We start from the raw sequence: 18,347 nt of genomic DNA on the forward strand, positions 1-18,347 counted from the left end.
CCATCTTTTAGGTACATTCTGTATGTAATTTATTAAAGATTGAGGCTGATTTATCACACTGAATGCAGTGTGGCAAACCTTCTGCATGACCAATGGCTCAAAGATAAACTCTGAGTTTTGCTGTATTCTCTATGCAGTGTACACTTAAACACGTTATCAACATCCAAAACATCAGCTCGATTTACCAGCAAAGCAAAGCAAAGAAGCAGTAGATTGATTCACATTGTACATGTACAATCGGTATCATTAGGCAGCATCATGTGTCTGCTCTTGCTCTTGCACTGCCAATAATATTGTCTGGGAATGAGGTTACTAACATCTGGTGCAGGCATGTTATGCGCACCGAGGGTGCACTTCAGCAGAGTCAAATCTTCGCCTGTAGGCTTTATAGTATGTCACGGACGTAATTAATCCTTGGATTGCACCAGCGCCGCCATGCAATAACTTCTTAAATGAAACCACCAAAAACGTGAGCAGCACAGAGTGAAAGAAGTCTACCTCACTGAGAAGAGGATATTTTTCTCCATTTGTTCTTGGCAGATGTAGAAAACCATAAGGTGCCTATGCATTACCATATAAGGTAGCACAGCCACTGATGTCAATTCTTTCTGTTCACTCTTGATCATGTGGTTTCCCTTGTCATCTGTTATTTTGGAAGCTCTGTCACTACCTCGAAAGACTCTGAGCTGTGTTAAAACTGCCTGATGGACTTATTAAAATGTCACCTTCATCACAACGCAATGGTATTACAAGGTTTGATGAAGCAGTGTTAATTATCATAACAATTGCTTTCACACATCATCTAATTGGTTTTTCACTTTTCCTGCTTCAAATCAACATCAGAAGGCAAAAATGACATAAAAATTTGGAAAATGATGGACAGTGTAAATGATTTTATTTCCATTCATTGTGAAGCGGCTGATAATGTTTTCTGAAAACTGTTTGGTGCACAGTAGGCAATGAGTCACCAGCTCAGAATCAGTATGACAGTGTGTGTGCTTATGCTTAACTGTGTGAGTGAAGGACTGTGCTGCACATTGCTGATGGCCAAACTGTACCAAAGTGTATGTCTGAGCGGATGCGCTGATGTGTGCAGGTGTGTTTCAAAACTGCTTCCTTCCCGCTCCTGTCAACGCCAGGGCCGTTTTCAGGTCCTCTGCGGTCTGTGTGTGTATCTTCAGAGAGTGTGTGAGGGCTTTGTGCAACTCGTCAGCGGCAACCAGGTTGAAGCGCAGCAGAGAGTCAACCAGCTGGGAGCGAGCGTTGCCGATGAACGAGTGCGACAGGAAGGACGCGAGGCCTCCCTCTCCTTTCATGGTGTAGAGAGGGACCCTGACCATTCCTAGAACCTGGAGAAAGAAAAAGAGACAGAGAGAGGGAGAGAGAGAGAGCAGATAATGAGGAACAGAAAATGAGATCAGGCAAATGGCTACAGTCACTCATTCTGGAAGGAAAAGGACAAACACACACATACACACACATTACCTCCTGTCCATGATCTGCTGCAACGGATGCAGCCGCTCTCTCCACCTCAATAATCTGATCCTCCTCCATCTTCTTCACATAAAAATGAGTGATGAGACGGGAGGAGGAGGAGGAGGAGGAAGAAGGAGCATAGCAGGAGTCAACATGATGCTCTATGGATATAGGAAGACTGACACCGAGCTCCTCCAACAATTCCCTGCTAAGTCCCGCCTCCAGGGTTTCTCTCGATGGGTTAACAAGCCTGAATCGTGGGAGCAGGGGTCAAAGGTCGGGGTCAGATATGAAAGTAGATAAACAATGTCAGCTGTATCGCTGCCCTGAGACTCCTCAGTGCATTAGTAAATAAATCAAGATGAATGAAAAGGTCATTGGATTTTGAGCCCAAAATCAGTTTGTGGTGCGCCAGATCTAGAGGATGGCACAAGTCGCAATGGGTTTCCATAAATATTTTCATCTCTGATGCAGTAGTTTTAGTGTTACACAAACATGTTATCAAGTGTCATGTACCCAGTGCTGCTCTGCATCACAACTCCATACTACATACTAACTCTCAGTAGAGTTTGGGGCGTGTAGAGTTTTCAGCCGAAATAGGCTCACATGCTCACCACACTGTGAAACTTTTCTTAGGCACAGTGATTCTTGGAGCTAAATATCACCCAGTCATAAAGCTACCATGCTGATGTTTAATACGCATCTTAGTTAGCTTTAGAGTGTTAGCATGCTAACATTCGTCCTGATTTTCGCCAAACACAGACTGCATCTGAGGCTGATTAGTTCATTAGTTTTGCAGCTAAGTAATTTAAATTCAAAGTCAGTCTGTCAAAAGATGGCGGAGGAGATCAACAACCTACAGCAGAAGGAGAGACTTTTTGAGAGAAAGCTGCAGGAGCTGAAAACTCAGCTCAACGTCCAAATCTCACTCAACCATAAGCTTTCCACTGAGCTCGAGGCTGAGAGAGAAGACTACCAGCCAAGAAAAATTGAGAGGCATGAGGAGAAGCACGAGTAAACCAGAAAGACAACAAGCTCATGCTAGCAGCCCTGTGAAGCTGTACTAAGCTAATGTGGAGACCATCTGGTGTGTTAGCATGCTAACATGTGCTAATTATTGCAGCAGAGATGAAGAATTTAATGAAAACTGGTCACTGGTACAAACTGGTTTGAAACAATAGTTGAAAATTGTAACAGGACTGACCGATTAATGTGGTTTCTGCGGAGCCCCTTTAATGACATTTTTTGCACACAATCAGCCACTTTTGTGGATTATCCTGACAAAACGGGACATTGTTTTTCCAAATGTAAATTTTCACTGCATTTACCGTGAATAACACATTTTTGTTTTTATGTTTTTTTTTTTCCCTTACACTTCAGTTCAGTTAAGGTTGCAGTTGGTAACACGGGAGAAACCAACAAATCTCACTTCCTCCCTTCAGGCCTCCCCCGCAAATCCACTCTCTCAAAACACATAACCATGCACTGCCTGGCTACACTGACTGGCTCATAGCTACAGCTAAGTGATTCGTGTGAACAACGAGTAGATTTGCTAAAACATCCAATAAAATGCAAAAAAAAAAATTAAATGCAGTTTGCCATAAATTGAAGACTAATAAAGCACTCTGGGTCTACAGAATTTTGAAATTGCTGTTTGACACCAAGAAACAAAACTTTACAGAAAAACCAGTCATGCATGTTTTGATTTGCCAGTTCATTTTTTTTTGTCGATGATGGACTGTCGATTCCCAGACTCCTCAAGAGTAAGTTGGTAACGTGTTTACTGTTGTTGTTAGACTGACCCATGTTTAGAGGCATCATGTGATGGATAAGTATGCAGTGTCATTCTCCCACATGCAGAAGTCAACAGTTCTCTGAGGATGTGAGCAGGAGACCCGCGCCTCTGCGTGCATTTGTGCGTGTGTATGACAGTGTTAGATTGCCTACAAAAACTCCTAGCGACCTTCCCTGTATTCACGTAGGGAGCTGCAAAGGACTTCAACTTTGACTTTGTGTGAATACCGAGAAACCACGTGCCAGGCTTCTTATTCAGTTTCAGGCTGTTCATAGGATGCAAGCAAGTTAGGCAAAATATTTCCACTTCACGTTTCAAAATGATTTGATTATCCATAAGTAGACTTACTGAACATGTTTTAGCGTCGTCGCAGGAGATTTTTAGAAATTGAGGTACACCCATGCATTTGCAAGCCGAGTGTATTTTATATGGCATTAGAAAAAAGGACATTATTGCATTTACCACTCTTTCGGCACATCTGACAATACTCTTCATAATCTTGATCTGTCTAACATAAGAATGTGATCCTGCTGTTTACTTGATTGAAAAAGGGTTATTTGAATTTTTTGGGTATGTGTTGTTTGTTTGGTCTCCTGTGTAAAGCTAACAACCCTTGCTGAACTACATGAGGTCGCTTAGCTTGCTTAGTCTAATAAATATATAAACAACTTTTAAATGCCACAATCATATCAGCAAAAGGAAAATAACCATCATGAATGCACCTCATTAGGAAAAGGCTCCACGGAACAGCAGTAACTGTTCAATGCTGTGAGTCTTGAGCTCAGGGTCTGTTTACTGTGAACGCAGCATAATGTTGCCATCCGCCTTCCAATCACCACATCCAGCTACCTCATGTCTCATTGATGTATGGAGCCATTTTATGTTTTTCATTTTTTTAAAGTTTGAAAACAAGTCCTCAGCTTCTCCGGTTGTTTAGGAGAATGTTGCAACAATGTTGTGAGAAAACAGCTTTGAGAAAATAGAAATGTTTGGTGGGCAAAGAAATGTCAGCCAGCGTTCCATTAGCATTAGAGTGAGTACATAACGACTGAAGTTTTATTTTTAGGTGTTCAGTAATACTTTCAAAAAACAAAACATAACATTTTGTTGTCAAGTTTAATTTGAAGTGACATTCCAAAGTCAATGCAACCTCCTCAGTGCAATCACAGTGTACTTATACATTACAATCTGGAAGATACTGTAATGGTATGCTGTATGGACCTGGACTTTCCCTCTTGCTATTTGATATATTTCACTGTGTTAGTGAGCGATATCCCAGAAGCTCTGCGAGTGACAACTATAAATCACACATTCAAATGATTCCTATTCCAGGTAAGCTGAAGACTAATAAAGTCTCTCTGTCGTACATATTTTCTTTTGTTTCACTGTTCATCACCATTCCAGTGAGATTGTGTGAATATTTGTTATATGTTGTAGAGGTTTACATCAATTCATAGGGCTCATCTGTGAAGAAAAAGAAAGATTTACAAACCTGAGCTCAAGGTACCTGTGCACATATAAGGATAAAACAAAAGCAGCACCAGGAAAGACTCACCCGCCAGGGAAACCCAGCAGACCGTCAAAGCGCATCTGCATCTGTGGGAAGTGACAGAGGCTGTTAGACTCTCACACACTGCTGAGCATGTGTGCACTCGCGCACACACACACAAAACTCAAGGCTCATCATACAAAACTCATCCTCTCTCAAACAGGCAGAAACACTGAAAGCTCAGGTCTAAGGACTCAATCAGTTCATCCACTCTTAAACACATGCACGTACACACATTCACAAACAAACAGCTCTCTTCCTCACCAGTACAATATGTCTGATGGGAATTCTCCCAAACAGCTGGGTTTTCGTGTCAGAGTAGAGCATCACATGGCATGCATGCCTGCAGCCTGAGCACATCAATGCCTCTGCCCTCGACAGCTGTCCGCTCGCCATCTACAAGTATGCACACAAACACAGAGCAAAATTACACAGTCACAGTTCAGAGCTTAGTGATCTGTCTGCATGGCTCCCCCATGTCATGTGCTGCCAATGTGACATCACGTAAAAACACTGGATCATTTTGTTAATTTCTCATTCTCCCTCATATGACTGTATCAACTGACCTGACTGAAACCCACTGATTGGCATGAAGATCTGAGGGTTTGTGGAGTTTATGGAAGGCCACACAGAACCAGGAAGCTTAAAAGAAGATCTTTGTGACTTGTATCAAAAACGTTTTAGCTCCCTCTGCTGGTGTGGAGTAGGCTGACAACAACTGGGGGAGTCCTTACCATACACTGAACTTTTCAATGCTTATATCTTGAACAATCATTCATAAATTCATATTTTATTGAACTATTTGTTTAAGTAAAATTATAATATTGATGATTTAACAAGGAACCACTCTTCTTCACTAGTTTTTTGTCTTTGAAGGACATATTTGGCATCTCTTTTACATTTCTTTATGAGTGCTATCCAACAAAACAGGTCTTATTTACGACGAAATAAAACACTAATGTGAACATTTCTTTCTGCATTCAGATAGGAACCACGTACATTACCTGCCACAAAATGCGTTCTCATCCTACGGTCAGCGTTTTTGAGTCCTGCAGGCATTTAAACGACCGACACACCAGAACATTTTTTTTCCGGTGACGTCGTGACTCCTGATTGGCTGAACAAAGCAAGGGGCCGTTGTCTAACCAATAGGATGTCCAGACATACCAATCAGCGTTGGCTAATCGTGAACGTGTTTAGCCGGTCATAAGGAAGTTAGCAGGACAGTTGTAGCACGTAACCGGTGTATGGGTTGGTACACAAAAATCATTTTGATGTTGTTTGTTATTCACTCAAAGCAGCGCTGTTTAAAAAGGATATAAGACAGTGACTGGAGAAACCTGCGAGCCTGAAGGTACATAGCTAACGTTAAACAACTGCGATCACCTGCCCTCGCCGTAAGCCGACTGTGTTCAACGTAAGCAGCAGCCACCTGGGTAACAGACAGTTAACGTCAGGTATGTTCAGTTAAAGTGTTGTTTTCGTAGTATAGAAGAAACTTTAAGGACCGCTTAATGTTATTTTGCAAAGTTACTGATGTTCGGAGACGCGAGTATGACTATTCTCTCCAATCTCATCCATTGCTTGTTTTTCACTGCGCTGTGTTCATATTTGTACAGGACAACATCCATGCAACCCCTGGGGCTAATTTGTATACTAATTCTTTTTAAAGGTTGTTGGAAAATGTTTTACAATGAACAAACATTTTTTCCACCCAATGAAAATGATTATCTCCTTTTTGATTTTGTGTGGTGTTAATATAGTTCTTTTACATTTCGAAGTTACTTAGTCCTACAGTTATTAAGATATTTTGACTGTATACTTGCCAAAGGAGCATCTTAATTTCCTTGAAACTCTGTTGCTGGCTGAACAACAAATTGCCTCTGGGGAAAATAAACACCTTCTTAATTCCATCATTTTTTATTTGTTCATCCATTCTTGAATGTATGCATATTTTTTAGAGCTTTTTCTGCCTTTGTGTAACATTAAAGCGACTACTGTCTTAAATAAGCAAAATAGCAGGTTAAAAACAACACTAATTTATTGTTATGGAAATGATAATTATTATTTTCATTATAGCTGTAGTTCGTGGCATTCATTGCCTTATTGTTCCTTTAGGATTTACTGATAATATCAAATACAAAAAGCTGACTTCACAAGCAAATTTATATCCCCATGTCCGAATATGATGTAATATAAAGTTTGTTTACATCAGTAATGGAAATGCACGACTAGAAGATGTTGTTTCCTCTTTGATTATGTGCCAAGATGTGCTCCCCTCTGATGTGCTTGATAAGTTTGCACAGTTTTTGACTGTTTGTTGTGTCTCAGGTGAATCACAATGGCCCAAGGTGTACCGGATGAGGTGTTGATGAATACTACACTGATAAAAGAATTGGCAGACGTGGCAAAAGATGCAGCACTTCTGCAAGGCATCCTCATGAGAATCCATGAGAGCCCCAACTCATCAGAGGTGAGAGTGAAAACAGCATTTTAAAGTTGTTTTAATATTGTACATAACATAGTATTAAACTAGCATTGGCCAGCATGAGAAAGACCTTCTCTGCATAACTCAGTAAATCTCACAATGGCTGTCTCTCTTACAATGAAAACTGTTTAGTCAGTTAAAAGAGAGAGAGAGAAGATGCATCTTGTTCACTTGTGTTATATATTATTTACATGCTTTTTAATTAAATGCTTTTATAGCCCACTGACCTGTTGGTGGGTCTGTGCCTTTTGAAGGTCTTTTAAGAGAAAGAGAAAACAATTTGTTCAAGTGGTGTTGTGCATGCGCATTTGGATAATGCCAGGATCAAGCCATAAATTATAATTTTGTTACGGTAGTACTTATTAGTTATTTTTTTTATAAATTTTTGTCATCCTAATGTTTAGATGTTTTTTCTTCGTAGCGGTCAAATCTTGGAAATGTTTTTTGTGTACACATTTCTGCTTTGTTGACTGCACACTGTTCTATACAGCAATGTCAGTCTTATCTATCTGAACATTACTCTGTGTTGCACTGTGCTTTTTCAATTCATATCATGTAACAGTGAAGTGAAAGTTTACTGTCCTGTACATAAAAAACGATATGCACATATGTATACAGTAAATGTATTTGTGTAGCAACATGTTACATGTACTGTAAGTGGTTGCTGGGCAACTTGTAGACAATTGTACTTAGTCTTTTTTACATGTACAAATTCAGTGTAGAAATGCACTAATCCCAACGTGGAATAGACAGCAAAGTTCTACCTCTAATGTTATTAAAATATGGAACTGATTTGAGAAAATGTACTACTGTTCTTTTCCGCTTTCTCTTGCTTATCATCAGCTATAAGGAACAGAAAAAGACACCCACTTATCACAGATAGATGATGATATCATGTTAAGTTATTCATGTCTGAAAAGGACTCCTTAAGCACCATTCAAAAACCAACAAGAGTCATTGAGCCTATACTGTCAGGTTAACTGATAACGCAACAAAAGAACTGTTGGTACCACTCTGAGTATACAACTGGTAGTTAAGTTGTTGAGTGTGTTTTGAGGTCATTGCACATTCAAAGAAGGATGTTGTTTGCTTTGTCCGTCTTTGGATTTATGAAACTTTCTCAGTTTACAGAGCAAATGGATATGAACCTGTATGTATGTATGTGATGTGACAAAGTGAGCCACTCCCTGTAACAGAGGCTGTTAAGCCGTTGCTGCTAGAACAGGCGTGTTCACTGTGAAGTCATGTTAGGAATCTGTTTGCTTTCGGGCACAGGATTTGGGACAAATCTTTATTAAGCTCATGTTGGCAATTACAGAGATTTGTAGCCCGAACTCCTCACATTCCACATTCAGTGCTTGTGTTTTTTGATGAACAGTTTTGTGATGTCGGCATTCTTTTCTTACGATTTCCAATTTGTTTTTCAGGTGCTGACCTACGCCCCGTTCACACTCTTCCCCACAGTTGTGCCTAAGGCTGTATTTCTCCAGGCTTTGGCAGTGCAAACTCACTACAACACGCTGGTGGATAAGATCAGCCAGGATCCAGACTTCCTGCAAGAGGCTCTAACTAGGTAACAAATGAGCCACCAATAATGATAGCATTTTTTTTTAGTAGTTTGGGAATGTGTTGTTTAGTTTCAAGTATCAAGGTTCTTCTAGAGATAACAGTGCAGTTGCATGCTCTAAGTGAATCTTTGACAGCCAATGGACCATTAGGATATCATGGTTTTCAGGAGTTTAGCTGAGTGATGTTTACTTTGTCTTTGTTTACAGCACCACTGAAGTAGATGATTTCACTGCAAGGTTGTTTAGGATTCACCAACAAATCCTCAAAGAAGGAAGGTCTCAGGTAGGTCATTTTTTTGATGTTAAAAGCTGGCATCTGTAAAAGTATAAGATAAGATAAGAACTTTATTAACCCTGCAGGAAATTGTTATGCCAGAGTTGCGATACAAAGAAGTATACAAAAGTAGAAAGTAATGTCCCCACAAAATATAATAATATATAAGATAGATAGATAACGGCAGATAAGGTGCAGAATGGCAATGGATAAGCTGCGGATGCAATCTTAATGTGTTAACTGTAGTGCAGGATACATTGTTATTGTCCTATGTGGAGAAAGGGGATGGATTGGAGAGTTTGATAGCCACAGGGTGTTCTGTGGAGCACCTCGGTGGTCTCAGTCTATGGTGTTGGACGGGGAGGGTTGTTGCAGGGTTGAGGCTAAAGTCCACGGTGGTGAGGTGGGGTGGGGGAGTAGTCAAGGAGGTGTGATGACCCCCGGAGAGGTGTTGGAGGTGTGGGTAAGGGGTTGGGAAGTGTCCACAACATCAAACCTGTTGAAGAACAGGTTTAACTTGTTGGTCTCTTGTTGGTCTCCTCCCATCACTGCCGCAGTCTTTGTTTGTTGACCAGTGATGCTTCTCATCCCATTCCACACCTCCTAGTTTGCTCTCCAGCTTCCTCCTATACTGCTCCTTGCCGTCCTTGATCTTGTCCCTCACCTCAGTCTGCGCTCTCCTCATCTCCTCCCTGTCCTCCCTTTCTGAAGGCAGCCTTCTTCCTATTCAGGGCTGCCTTGATGTCCTTGGTCACCCATGGTTTATTGTTGGGGAGGCAGCATTTTTGTGGGGACTATATTATCCGTAATCCTTATCTGGCCCTTGGTGATACTGGCTGTAATTTTTTTAAGATTATCAGTTGTTTTGAGCTCAGAAGCCTTTGTCATCTCACCACAAACAAAAGAGAACATTATTTGCACCTCATCTTGTAATATTTGAAAGGAATTACAAAAGGAAAAAGGAGAAATCGGCAACGTCAAGCAGTATTCTTCAGCCGCTCGTATTGTTTGACCAACTCAAACTCTTTTTCAACCAGAGAAAAATGCCTTTCAGAAAATTGACAAATTATTGATATTGGCCCAAATGGTGGCTTGTTTTGTCAACAAACTGCAAAATCAGCAAATCCTTATAACCGAGGAGCTGAAATGAAGGAATGTTTAGGGCCTGTGCTGAAAGTTGAGCCATGTGCCTTCATGCTTACCTTTCAGTGATCTAAGTCCTCTAACTATATCCTTCTCACCAGTCTATTGTGTTGGGTCTCAATCGGTCCGACTACATGATGGACCAGAGAAACGATGGGTCTTCGTCTCTGAAGCAGATCGAAATCAACACTATTGCTGCCAGTTTTGGAGGTCTCTCATCACGCACACCAGATGTACACAGGTAGGTCGTTCAGCGTATCACCTACAGAATCTGGTAACATAGTCAAGGATAGTGATGTAGCTAAAATTAATTGGAATGTTTTATACTCTTTCTTTTTCACATGATGACATACGGTTCACCTTCCAGGGCTCCACAGCAGTTTAAAAAGGATGAGGAAGTAACTGAGAGAGAGTGAAATAAATTGCAGTCAGAAAGTAATAATATATCATTTGCCACAAGTATTCTTCATCTTGCCTACAGACACATCCTTAAGGTGGCTGGCCGACTGGAGGAGAGCCAGCGTATCCCTGACAACAACCCTGCAGCTGGTCTGGCCAGGGCTATTGCCAAAGCCTGGGAACTCTATGGATCAGAGAGGTAGGAATTAAGTACATCCACTGAATTAAAGGACATGTCATTACCTAATGGACATCTTTACTCAGCCGCTGTTCTATCTACTTTGCTTAAGGTTAAGTGCTGGATAGTGTTACAGTAATGACTTGCCTTACAAAGAGTCAAGTCTAGAGTGAAAACGTGTTCATACTCTGCTTATTATACCAGCTGCAGCACACCTGTAACAGGGGACTAACAATAAACTGACAGTGGATTGAAACCATGTCCGATTTCCATTAAAATAACTAATGGACGCCATTAAATCACATACACAGGACTTTTTTAAGTACCAATTAAAAACAATTGCCAGCGAGATGTGTGGAATATTAAGAGTAAAAATTTGGACAGAACAGTGTTTTAGAGGTATCTGTGAGTGTTTTACAGTTGTTGTCATTACAGAGCAATCGTCATGTTCTTGGTGGAAAACAGGCAAATGAACATCTTTGATCATCGTTACATTGAGAACGAGTTGTGGAAGAGGTATGTGCGAGTGCCAAAAAGCTACACAAGCAATTCTACAATAACTTTAGCCAACATTGTATTTGTCATAAAAGTAATGCCTTCACTACATTTGTTTCTCTGATGCTCCGTGGGAAACTGGAATATTTCTGAAATGGATATTCAGGTGTGAATGAGTTGGGGTTTTTCTGTTTTTAAAAAAGGTGCTCTTTGTAACCCGAACATCATTGTTTCAGAAACATTCCCACGAAGAGGAAACTGTTTGAAGATGTCTGGAAGACAGGCTCCCTTGATCAGGACAAGAGGCTGTTTGTGTAAGTCTCTTTTTGTCTGTCAAATCTAAATTAATAAACTGTATAAAATGTGTTCTTCATATATCAAAATTATGAGCTTAGCATAGCAGTAAGATAAAGTTGTGATCACTTGTGCTTCATGTGCTCTTTTCAGAGATGGCGAGGAGGTTGCTGTGGTGTACTTCAGGAATGGCTACATGCCTCAGAACTACGTTTCTGAACAGGTCTTCCGTTAAATCTTGATTCCTTGTTCCAGTAGTCTTAGCTATTGACTATGTGAGGCACAGTCAAGATGGAAAATGCTTTATGCAGACACCTCCACCTTCAGCAGTTTACTTGGGAATTGACATAGAGGACTAAAACTTGGCAGTGTAGTTTGCAAATGAAACAATTAGAGTTACATTATAAGAGTGAGTTTTTTTTTTCTTTTTTGCTGCCACACTGGATATAAATTGTTAGAATAATCAGTCCTCTCATTAGGCCGGATTTAAATAATAAACACACTGTTTGCCTGTTTACCCAGGCTGTTTGATTAATGCAGAGCAGTTCAGTTCACAAGCATGTCTTGCCAAACTTGGATTGGTTTTACCCTCTTGAATGCACTGATGTAGGCACCGTGTACTGAGACTGTTAAAAGTATCAATACTTTTTGATGCCACATGTTTAATATGATACCTTCTGAAAGTACAATAGCTATAAAACAATAGATCTGCAATCAGATTTTTAACTCAAGGCTACAGATGTTAACATTATTTGTCCTTTTTGGTGTGCCAGGTACTAGGTATCAATTATCATTTTGTTTTTACTACTAGTATTACATTGAAGTACAGTGCATCCTGAAAGTATTCACACCGCTTGGCTTTTTGCACAAGTTGTTATGTTACAGTCTCATTCCAAAATGGATTAAACTTGTTTCACTTTGTCATGGAATTTGTTCAGACTCAGATTGGCCTACTTCTTGGTGAACAGACTTTAACAGCAAGTTTTTTTCATTATTCGTCATGGCTTTAGCTTTCCAATCTGATGACACTGACAGCGTTCAGTGCTCCACTTCATTCTGCTGTGATGGTGGTCACTGCAGGGTCATACGTTCTTTGCCTCCCAGTCAAAGAAAAACAAATGTCTTTATGCTCTGTTGCCCAGTGTGTCCTCTGATATGTCAGGAATGTTGATCAACAGATAGCAGGCAGCAAACACACTTAAAAGGTAACTGAGCCCCTAAACCACTTTTTTTTTTCTGTTGAAAATCAACCAAACTAGTTATTTAGTTGGGTTACTGATTGATTCACGTCCAAATCCTGACATTTTAAAGGAAAGTATTTGAGTTTTCCGTGTTACAAATATGCATAGAGACTGCCCTCTACAGGTTGAAACCGTGCTATTACAACTGAATTCTGTGAGTGGCTGAGCTGGAGGCAGGTGATGTTTTGTAGGCAGCGTATATCACCAGTCCCCCCCAGCCCAAGTTGATACTTTCATGTTCCAGATGCATTTTTTGGATGGCGGAATTTAAGTCACGACTCTGGGGTTTAGTTACTCTTTAAGGAGGAATTCGCTTTTAAACGGTCCTGTGTTGAAATACTAGTGGTTGTGTTGGAGTCATATTGTGCAAGTGAAACCCTAGAAGTCCAATTTATAGTATCCATAAGCTTAAAGGCTTATCAGATGCTGAGACACCTGGTGGCACTTTGTAATACTGAGAGGAAGGCTTTTACTGCTGTACAAAGTTAGCACAGCTACAATAATTTCACATCCCACCAGTCAGATTTGCAACCCAAGGCTGCATAGTAATTAACATTATTACGAATGTGAGAGTATGTGTTCAGTGGCTTTCTCTGTATCAACATCTTGTAGGTTGTTAATGTTTTTTTTAAAAAAGAAAAAAAAAAAGAAACTTTTATTTTCAGTGCCCAGGACTTTTTCTTCTTTTACTCTCATATCAAAAATGTCTAAGAGCTTTTGGGTTTTGTTTTGTTTTTTTCTATAATAATAATAAATGTTAAAAATAAGTGCTGGTTTTGTTATTAGCACTTACACATATTTGAATGGCTCTCTGCACTGCATTGTATCATATGGCAAATATACTGGATTTCTTGCCAGAAAAAGAAAAACACATTGCATTTTGTAAATTCTAGAGTTGGGATGCTCGTCTTCTCATGGAACGCTCTCTGGCTGTGAAATGTCCAGATATCAGCACTCACCTGGCTGGAACCAAGAAGGTCCAGCAGGTGCTTGCCAGACCTGGAGTTCTGGAGAAGTTCTTCCCTGACCAGCCCCAAGTAGTGGAGCAGATCAGAGCAACATTCGCTGGCCTCTACACTCTCGACATGGTGAGAAAATAGCACAAGATACACAGTTGTTGGAATGTTTTTATAGCAAAGATGTATAGAAAAATAACTGCCCCACAATATGTGTTTGTGATGTAGTGACATTACAACTTGAAACTGTACGTTATTGCACAAATTCAAATGGTTGCATTCTAATTCTCTAATTGCAAGTTTTCTTTGTTACTGTCTTTAGGGACCAGAGGGAGACAAAACAGTAGAAATGGCTTTGGCTGCACCAGACCAGTTTGTTCTGAAGCCACAGCGAGAGGGAGGAGGTATGATGAGAGAAATGTCCTAAGAAATGAATTTCCCCATGCACCATATCCTAAAACCATTTCCACTGGTCACTGTTTCATAAACCAGGAGAGTTTGAAAGATAGTAACTCCATGGTAGTGTCCAGTTACAACTGCATTGAAGGTTTTGTTTGAAAGATACATGTGTTAAAGCTATCCTACCAAGGTAGCTGAAATTGGTATTTTAAGCCTTGTCAACTGTCACTCACAGAGATATTTCAAAGCAAAGTCCAAGCCAAGATTCAAGTCAAGTAATAAGTCCTTGATTGTAAGTAGGAAATCAAAACGGCATAGGAAACCTTTAATGTGTCTGAATGCTGACCAAAAGCATGACACAGCTGTTAGTATATGAATAGTTCCTTTTTCAAGCTGTTTTACATGTGTGAAACCAGGAAGTTGATTTACTGGGGAATTCCGAGGTAATGTTTTGTCATGATCAGTGTGGAAAATATTTTGGGTTTTTTTATGTTGTTCTTACATAAGGCTACAAAATATAGAAGTGGGGAATGGATTTATTATTTCTGATTAACCAAAGTGACAGAGGCAGTCGTATTTATCGTTTAAACTCTGAAAAAAGCACCCTGACTCTATCCTGTGCCTTGCAAATAAGACGTTGTGCACAAACCATGCACACAAGTAATTTTGACTAATGTTAACTACTCCTCTAAAGCATAGATGTCATACGTAAATGAAGTGTGAAAGACAAGTCCAAATCTGGATTCAGGTCCATGCACTTCATTGCGCTATTGTTTCTCAAGGTAACAACATCTATGGATCAGAGATCTGCCAGGTCCTGCAGGAAGTGAAGGGGAGTACAGAGAGGATGGCCTATATTCTGATGGATAAAATCCATCCTGCCCCCGTGCAGAACATCCTGCTGAGAAGAGACGCTCCTCTCAAAATCAGTGAATGTCTCAGTGAACTGGGAGTGTTTGGAGCCTATGTCAGGTATGGAATTGCAATTTGTATATGGATTTTTGTGTTAGGAGAAAGTGGGATCTTACAGTACAAGTTTTTGTACTTTTAGGACTTGTTCATTCATCTCGGTTTTCACTGCCTATCAGCATCTCAGAACTGCCCTGTAAGCAAATAGTTTATTAAAGGATACATGAAGAATTATGAAGTAAATCTTGATTTTATGCTTACTGCCAATAGGTTCAGATAGGAATCTTGGTCTTGGTAATCCTTCAAGAGGTCACTCGTAGAAATAAACACACTAAGTCAGCAGTTCTCGGCTATGCAGAGCATTTTAGTGTTTAATTTCACTGTTTTGGTTCACTCCCTCACTGACCTCATTGTTTTTGGCCACAGCAGATCGCACAGTACACTACCCACTCTGCAGCAAACTGGAGACAAAATTAGAAGTTAGCTGATAAATAAAACTGCACATTCAGCCACTAAAGATTAGATCTTTTCCTTAGGACTCGGTAGAGAGGAAACTAAAAGAAGGTGAATGTTGGACTTACATTTGGCACACGGATAGACGCACAGCTCTGAGTGAATGTATGGTGTGTCATGTCAAGACTTTCCTTGGCAACAACATGGATGTAGACTTACATTTTGGAACAGCGCCTCACAGACATTCCCACAAAACACAAATTTCTGAACAAATGGATATTTAGCATTATTTTTAGCATTTAAAAACATCATAAAAGGTATGTCTCCCCATTGGCCTGGCAGCCTGAAATGAGTGTACAATTATCAGGAAAACACCAAAGAGCTGTTTGCTAATAAGTCCACTATATTATCTTGAAAAGTGATAATATTTGTTTGTTTCTGCAGCCCCCAAGTGGCAAAAATGATCAGATTGTAGGTTTAAGTAGTAGTAAATTCAGTTTAGTATTACAAGTGTACACTCTTCCGACAGGTTTATTGTGTCTTAGATGTAAACTTGTCTAGTTTATATGAAATATTTCAACATTTGCTAATCTTATCTGCCATTTCTTTGTTTCCTTACAGACAAGGTAAAGAGATGGTGATGAACGAGTGTGTGGGTCACCTGCTGAGGACCAAGAGTTCAGAACACTCAGATGGAGGCGTAGCAGCGGGAGTGGCTGTGCTGGACAATCCCCTCCTCGTCTGAGTACTGATACTGGGCTCTCAACAAAACAACGGAATGCAAATGGACAAGTGAAAACAAGGTTGCACCATGAAAGTGATGCCGGGACAATCTCGATAGATTCAAGTTTAGATTCCTTCTGCTATTTGAGGTGATGCTGTTGACAAATGTCCTGATGTTTGTCCTTTGCCTTAATCACCAATATCAATATGCTTGTTTGTTTTCAGTGTAACGGTTTTGTTCAAATGGAGTGCTGGGCTCAAATACAGTCTAAAAAAGTGAAGATTCTTAAAGCAATCATTTAATCATTTTAACGCAATAATGGGCTCAGTTTGGTTACAAATGAGAAGTTTTTTATTAGATCAGAAGTCTTGCTGTTTCAAGGACATAATCATTTTTCTTTTTGATTGGTATATACTGTAGTTTGGTCTGAGTTGGCTTTGACAGCAGCCTAGTATTGCAGCAAACAGTTTGCTTTATACATCCACATACTTTTTGCTTTATTTGCTGTGGCCATTTAAAAAACTTTATATTAACAAATAACACATCATATTTTTAAATTCAATGTTAAATATTGGAAGATAACTGTTATTATTCTTTATGGCACCTTGAATTCAAGAAACAGAGCTCAGAGTGCTTTAAGTTATGGGAACAGCTCAATAGCTCAGAATCAGAATTGTCTTTATTGCCAAGTACTTGAAGAGTTTTCATATTACTTGAAATTTGTGTAAGTGCATACATAAAACATAAGAATGAGTAACGTATAATAAGAATAAAATTAAACAAGATAAAATAGAATTAAGTAAAATAAATATGGTTCTGGAGGTAGTGCAAGAGTGAGGTAAGTGAGGTAAACAGTGTAAATGGACAGCAGGTGGATCGTGGGGACAGTGACTGTACTGAAGCTAATTGCCATTATACTGTTGTGATATGTTGTGGTGGTCATTTTTAGATTTTCTTTTAAAATTTTGAGGGTTTTATTAAGGTGGACATTTTTTATGCAAATGAGCAAAGAAACAGCAGAACAGAGCACTGGAACTGATTAGCAAGTGAGAACAGCATTTCCACTGAAAAGTGAAACTCTTAAGTATCTACATCACATCAAGGATGCTACTGCTGCAGGACTTTACAAGCAGAACAAACTGATGGACATCTGCAAGAAATTTGCAATTGTCATTCTCCCTAGAATGCATTCTAGAGTTAATGCTGTGATTTTGTTATAACCATTTTAACGGATTAAAGCATAATGAAGTCAAACATAATGAATCCGAATGTCAGACTCTTGGGACCAAAAAACTAAAAAAATACTGCTGAACAATGTTCAATAAAAACACAAACATGTATGTACTATAAAATCTTATTGAATTGTCTGTCCTCAACCACAGTAGTGAGATCATGTGACAAAAGTTTCCAGACACACTTCTTTGTATGGCTGTTTTTCAGGGGTTGGGCTAGGCTTCTTATTTCTTACTACTTTATTCTTAAATTGTTCTGTTTTCTTACTTTAATTTTCAGCCTCCAGCAGCATTCAAAGCACTGGAAAACTTTCATTTTGCAGAGAATTTGTTCCTTTACTGTACATATGACGATAAATGCTTTGAAACTAATCTTAAAGCTCCAGTATACCAAGACATTTTGGGCAATGCTATGCTTCCAAATTTGTGGCAACAGTTTGGGGAGGGCCCTTTTCTAATCCAGCATGACTGTTCCCCAGTGCTCAAAGCAAGAGCCGTAAAGACCTGGTTCTCCTAAATCACTGTGTGCATTTACCTGAGCCTGATTATGAAGCATGGACACACTGCATAACAAGGCTAATGTTAGCTACATATGCTAGAGTGTGTAGCTTTATCATCCAGGTCAATACAGGAAAATCACAGCGTTGTTAAAATCTGTGTGAGGGAGCATCTCTTGTTTGCCCAGATTTAATTCAGTTTAATTCATCCACCTGTTAAATGTGGCATATCAAGATGCTGATGAAACAACATGATGAAAACGCGGGTGTACTTTGG

General features: G+C 39.7%; 2 protein-coding genes across 3 annotated transcripts; one reads left to right on the plus strand and one right to left on the minus strand.

The window, feature by feature from the left end:
• Nucleotides 1–878: 878 nt before the first annotated feature.
• On the minus strand, nucleotides 879–5,968 carry zgc:103759 (U8 snoRNA-decapping enzyme). 2 transcript variants are annotated; one of them, XM_046397028.1, is made up of 5 exons: nucleotides 5,825–5,968; nucleotides 5,085–5,216; nucleotides 4,827–4,867; nucleotides 1,486–1,726; nucleotides 879–1,349 (listed from the first exon to the last, which is right to left on the minus strand). In XM_046397028.1, exons 2-5 carry the CDS (start codon nucleotides 5,214–5,216, stop codon nucleotides 1,104–1,106), a joined length of 660 nt encoding a protein of 219 aa, XP_046252984.1. In that variant the 5' UTR covers nucleotides 5,825–5,968; the 3' UTR covers nucleotides 879–1,103. The 2 variants fall into 2 exon arrangements, with proteins under 2 accessions (XP_046252984.1, XP_046252985.1); XM_046397029.1 differs by lacking the exon at nucleotides 5,825–5,968 and adding an exon at nucleotides 5,387–5,666.
• Nucleotides 5,969–6,034: 66 nt separating this feature from the next.
• Nucleotides 6,035–17,681, plus strand: gss (glutathione synthetase). Its single transcript, XM_046397027.1, has 13 exons — nucleotides 6,035–6,277; nucleotides 7,152–7,293; nucleotides 8,736–8,881; nucleotides 9,084–9,159; nucleotides 10,395–10,534; nucleotides 10,775–10,891; nucleotides 11,306–11,386; nucleotides 11,602–11,679; nucleotides 11,813–11,882; nucleotides 13,794–13,988; nucleotides 14,179–14,260; nucleotides 15,038–15,227; nucleotides 16,239–17,681. The coding sequence occupies exons 2-13, from the start codon at nucleotides 7,162–7,164 to the stop codon at nucleotides 16,360–16,362; spliced, it is 1,431 nt and encodes a 476-aa protein (XP_046252983.1). The 5' UTR covers nucleotides 6,035–6,277; nucleotides 7,152–7,161; the 3' UTR covers nucleotides 16,363–17,681.
• Nucleotides 17,682–18,347: the final 666 nt, after the last annotated feature.

The sequence above is a fragment of the Scatophagus argus genome, chromosome 8 (assembly GCF_020382885.2).
Source record: "Scatophagus argus isolate fScaArg1 chromosome 8, fScaArg1.pri, whole genome shotgun sequence".
Classification (NCBI taxonomy): Eukaryota; Metazoa; Chordata; class Actinopteri; family Scatophagidae; genus Scatophagus; species Scatophagus argus.